Source organism: Pinus tabuliformis, chromosome 3_2 (genome assembly GCF_031772625.1).
Source record: "Pinus tabuliformis cultivar Carrire ecotype Pingquan chromosome 3_2, CPIR1, whole genome shotgun sequence".
NCBI lineage: Eukaryota > Viridiplantae > Streptophyta > Pinopsida > Pinales > Pinaceae > Pinus > Pinus tabuliformis.
The window spans coordinates 375,480,694-375,486,754 of record NC_142302.1 but is presented as its reverse complement, the minus strand read 5'-3'; the positions used below and the strand labels follow the sequence as shown (position 1 = coordinate 375,486,754).

Genomic DNA, 6,061 nt, shown 5'->3' with positions numbered 1-6,061 from the left:
GAATTATTTAGATGCCTGGTAACTTCCATGACGAGCTCGGGTGTCTGTGTATAATACTGTCAGGTTAGCTTACCAGTGCAGTATGGTAGAAGCTGTCGATTCCTATTCTTTGAGGGTTAAGGTAAAAAGCTAAAGTTTGAAATGGACACGAAGTTTTATTCGAAGAATCATAATTCTTTTAGGTTGACCATTTTTGAGCTAATTTGACTATTGTTAAATATAATTATATTACTAAAAATTATGTAAATATTAACCATATTAAAATATTATTTTAATTTTTAATATTTATATATTAAATATTATTATTATTAAATAATATTAAATTTTCATACTTAAAATTTTATTATTATTATTAATAAATCTTAATATTATTAGCAGATTGTTATAAAACTAATAATGATGTCAGTCAAACTTATTATACTTAAATTGTGACAGAGAGAAGTACATTTTCATTATTCGAAAAGAGAATTTCTAAATCATGTCATATTTGAAATTTATTTTTTAATATTAAATTTTAAATTTACAAAAAAAAATATCACATGAACGTTTGATGTAATAATTTGACTGTTAACGACTCACCCACCAAATCTTCAACAATTATTTCCCGTTTGGACCCCGATTCAAACGGATTTCCGAGATCGAATATAAATTCAATACTTCCCTTCACTCTCGGAATGAAAAAGATTTCGAATGACTTTGCACTCGCTTTGTTTTCAAAAGATTTCGAATGACTTTGCACTCGCTTTGTTTTCAAGAAGACTTGGCACACACTCGCCGATAAAAAAAGAAATCACAAGACGAATATTGCTTTCGGAATTACAGTTTAAGAATTGTTGGGAAGGCGCTGTAATACCCAAATCTGAACCCATGGGTCGTTTACACGGATTCATGGGCTCAAATTCCATCTGGGTGATCTTGATTCTGCTGGCTGTCATGGGAGCAACCCCGGTAAACGCTTCAATGCTGGCTGTCATAGGAGGAATAAACGCTTCACTGTACTATGAACTGTACTCCAAACACTGCCAGGATTTCGTTCCTGCGCCAAAAGCCGTCATCAGAGAAGGGGGCTTCTTCAACGAAGAAGCCGAAGCACTGAGCTTTTACCAGGGTTGGTACGAGGGAGGAGATTCGATCTTTAACCAGAGTGCCCCCACACGATCCAATTCCGTGTCGTTTTCTGTCTCTGATGTGTGGCAAACCGAGCGGGAAGATGTGCTCAAAATCAAGGGGCGTTTAACGGTCCACAGCGGAGCAGCTGCTATCAATCGTCGGTTTCAAAGGCCACCATCCCATTTCAGGCCGGCTGGCCCGCCGCGGTCAATGCCGAGAGGTCGGGTTTTTGCCATCTTTGCGCAGGGTTTCCACTCTAATTCGTCCCAAAGCAGGATGTGCACCGTGGGATTGGCCCACAGGTACTTTGTCAACGGTTCCCACACAACTTTCTTGGCTTCCGCTAAGTTTTCTTATCCCAAAACGAGCACCCTGGTGAGTAATCTGATTAACGGGACAATAGAGAGTTTAGACAGAGAGAAGTTGTTCGAACCCATATCGATATATGCAACGTATGATAGGTTTTATGAGTACACTAGGGTGGATGATGCCAGAAGGGTTTGCTCAGTCAAAAAGCCTCCTCAAGTGTTATATACAAATAAACATATCTTGAACAGTGGCAGCAGTCTCTGTAATTTGGACTGGTTGAGAAGGCCTCTAGAAGTTTTCTGGAACCCTGGGTGCATTGGAAAGGATTGTAGTCCCTTCAATGTGAGTCAACGAGAATCGCTTCCGAACACTGTGTTTGTTGAGAAATTGAAATGTACCCCACAAGGGCAAGTGCGTGGGTATTTCCGATTCTCCAATCTATGGAATTCAGGCTTTAGGTTTACCCTCCCAGAGACCATTTTGATTGGGGAGGGTGAATGGGATGCTGAAAGGGATCAATTGTGTATGGTAGCCTGCCGTATTGAAAATGGTGGAAACGTATTGTCTGAGGAGGAGGATTGTGGTATCAGCATTTCTATGCAGTTTCCGACGGCTTTAACCGTTGTGGATAGGTATATGGTTGTCGGACATGTTGAGAGCCAGAAGGGCAATTTTAAGAATTTCACATTCAAAGGCCCTACTGGAATCGATGGAGGAATGGGAAATATCACTAATTTGCCCATTGTTCAGTACAAGTACACCAAACTTGACCAGGTGGGCAAAGTTTGTAATAAGACATTTACGGGCAGCGAGATGTCTTCGGTAAGATGGTACCCAGATGGGTCCTCCTTTGGGGATCTGGCTTTTGATGTTGCCATTGAGAACTCTGGAAATTTGAGAATGCAGGGCCATGCATACCCATTTACCATTGGTAATAGATTCGAGAGGGATTTGCAGCTTCCCGCTACAAATGGATTTAATCCTGGCGGTGCCCCGTTGAATGTCAGCTTCAATTTAAAATTCGAGATGCCTGTTGGACCCGGAACCTCGTTTGTACATGTGTCAACTATATCAGCAGAGGGCATATATAATCCTCTAACAGGATCACTGTGTATGATTGGATGTCGGCATGTTGGGAGTAAAAATATTGAAGGGGATATGGATTGTGAAATTCATATAATGGTCAACTATGCTTCGTTAAATCCGGAGCTATATTCTGATATCAGTGGCAGCATTACAAGTCTCAGGTCACAGAAGGATCCACACTATTTTAAGCCAATGAAATTGTCATCAACATCTATTTACAAAGGCCATGTAGAAAAACCCACGTGGAGAAACGATCTGGAGATCATTATGGGGCTGGTCTCTCTCTCACTAACGGCTGTTGTCATCTATACCCAGCTCTTGCACATTAGGAGACATCCAAATGTACTGCCATTTGTCTCTTTGTTGACGCACACTGCGCTTGCCTTAGGGCATCTGATTCCTTTGCTACTCAACTTTGAAGCATTTTTCACGAACCAGAAGGGGAAGAATGTCTTGCAGTTCCGGGGTGGGTGGTTAGAAATGAATGGAATTGTAGTTCCAATAATGACGATCGTAGTATTTGTTTTGCAGATTCGACTTCTTCAATTAGTTTCGACTGCCAGACTTGCTGTGCCACATGCGAAGACCGCATGGTTCTGGGAAACAAAGGTTCTTTGTATAGCTTTTGGAGGTCTAATAGCTTATCTTCTTCATCATCTTTCTGGGGCATCACATTCTAAGAGCAGACATTTCTTTCACAACAATAATAATCAAGTTCTGTGGCAAAATTTTAGAGCTTATGCAGGCGTCATCCTCGATGGATTTTTGCTACCACAAATTCTGGTAAACTTTTTCAGTGACACAAAAATGATAATTTTGGTACCATACTTTTATATTGGAATCACACTGGCACGTTCCATTCCACATGTATATGATGCATGCCGGGTTATACCACTGTACAGCAGTTCTTATTTCTATGCCAATCCAGACTTGGATTTCTACTCGACCTCCTGGGATATTGTGATCGATTTTGGAGGACTACTTCTTGCGTTGATTGTATTTCTGCAACAAAGGTTTGGAGGCAGGTGTATTGCTCCTAGCAAATTCAAAAAATTCCTATAGTTGATTGGAGATATCTGGCGCAATGCTATTCAAGGAATTAAGATACTAGGGTTTTGCTCTATGTGATCTATAAGACCAAGTGCAAGGGACCGGTGATATTTAATGATTATTTTCAAATTCCAGCTACAGTATGACCTCATACATCTCTTGTAATTCTGTTTGAATAGCTTCTCTTAGTCGATATGCAAAAGCCTTGCTGAAAACATAGGACTGGATCCTATTATTAGTCAAAATAAATGCAGTGCAGAAGTAAAAAAATTTCTGCAGCACATTGTGTATAAACCTTGGTCTCTTAATGGTCTGCTTGATCCATCATTCTTGTTAATTGGAGAGCAACTTTTAGTTTGCAAATTAATATTCTGAGCAACACATTGTGTATAAACATTGTTCTATTAATCATTCTTGTTAATTAAAGAGCAACTGTTAGTTTTCAAATTCGCATCAAGCCTTCTTTTCCTCTTCTTTAAAACACGCATTTACCTGTCCTCCAATGAATGGCGTATGAGAAATGTAGTTCTGAGATGTAAGAGAGTAGAAATCCTCCAATAAACTGAATTGTCTTCAAGTGGTTTAGGGTTGATCTTCACAAATTAACAAATTAACTCCCTCCTTTTAGATAAACTAAATGCGTACTTGTTCAATGAGATGCTGTCCTCTGGAATAGAAAGAAATTTTGGATATTGCAGCTTTCATATACATAATTGGACTCTTTTTAATTTGACATCTCCGACTTTCTCATGCAATGCAATATGGAACTAGGTAGATTTCCATCCATTTATTCCGAGCGAATTTTATATAATTATTCTGAGCGACTTTTATATTTTTAAAAGCTTCAGACTTCAGTTAGTATTCCGTCCTTTATTTTTATATTCTCGCATTCCGGAAATTCTTAAAAACGCGTTGAAATAACTTTATTCATACATAGTATATCCAAATTGGTCGGTCAGAGGATAATGGATAGTATATCCAAATTGGCCCGTCAGAGGATAATACATAGGATATCCAAATTGGCCCGTGAGAGGATAATACTGCTCTTCTCAATCATACAGTATTTATATTTATGTTCCTTAATTCCATTAAAATATTTTTATATTTATGTCCTTGAGGTCCGATCATTAATCCCGCTAAAATATTTTTATCAATTGCAATATCATGAATTTTTTAATATTTTTATCAATTACATTATCATGAATTTTTTAATTTGACACCTTAAATTTATAATTTAATTTCTATATTTAGAATATATATGTTTAATTAGGATTAAACTAAATGTATTTCTTTTAGTTTTAATTTTACATGATTTAATCATTTATTAACCAATAAAATTCATAAGACTCATGATCTGTGTATATATGTTCCTTTAATCAAATTGAAAATTAATGTTAATGATTGAAATACTCACACAAATAATAAATAGAAGACACTTGTACACATATTAATGGATGAGAACAACCACTAAACAATTATTATATTCTAAAAAAATAAATCTAATATCACTTCAAAAAATAAGTCAAAACTTAATAAATTGAAGCACTCGTATCAAATTACTTTACAATCCCTATAAAATAAAGAAATCAATCTAATATCACATCCAAAAATTAATGGAAAATATAAATATGATACTAGATCAAAATCAAAATAATTTATAATGTTTAAGACATTGACCTAATTAAGTAGAAGTCAACCTAAACACTTGGCATTACTTTTGGAAATTTTTTGTATCTTTCCAGAATTTTTAAAAGTAAAATCAATATTGCTACTCATGGAAAAATAAGTAAAATGAATATTGCTACACATGGAAATACAAATATATATTAGAAAGACAAAAGTATTGAAATATAATTCATACTCACAATTTTTAAGAGTGTCTAAGCTCGTGAAGTGAGGCTATAATAAATAATTTGCCATTGTTTGTTTTCTTTTCTCACAAAGAAACATATCTTTTTAATTTGGCATGCCAGACATTTCTCATGGAATGTTATATGGAATTATGTTGATTTAGATTTTTTGTGTTTTTAAAAGCCATTGTTAATAATCTGTCTTAGATTTTTATATATGTTTGCATTCTCAAATTTCTTAAAAACGCCTTGAAATGATTTTTCTCATAAGGAATTGTAATTGGCAACTTCATAGAGGTTCACAAAGTGGAGGATCGCCAAACCCACCAGTCAAAAAATATTATTCTTCCTCTCAATAATAAAGTATGTTTCTTAAATTTAGACCATTAATTATGTGAAAATATTTTTATTAATTTTATTATAATGAGTCCGAAGGATCTTGGATAGATGGTTACTCTTTTTCTCAATAATAAAATATGTTGTTTAAACTCCGACCATTAATTATATTAAAATATTTTTATTAATTTCATTATAATGAGTTCACTTGGTCTTGGGTCTTGGATAGATGGTGATCGGTGCTCTATTTAGGCATCCTTGATGCCAAGTCACCATTCAATTATTTGTCCCAATAAGTTGATATATTGGACACGATGAAA

General features: G+C 35.7%; 1 protein-coding gene across 1 annotated transcript; it reads left to right on the top strand.

The window, feature by feature from the left end:
- The first annotated feature begins 867 nt into the window (after positions 1–867).
- LOC149180984 (uncharacterized) lies at positions 868–3,567 on the top strand. Its single transcript, XM_089414054.1, has one exon. It carries the CDS (start codon positions 868–870, stop codon positions 3,565–3,567), a length of 2,700 nt encoding a protein of 899 aa, XP_089270180.1.
- Positions 3,568–6,061: the final 2,494 nt, after the last annotated feature.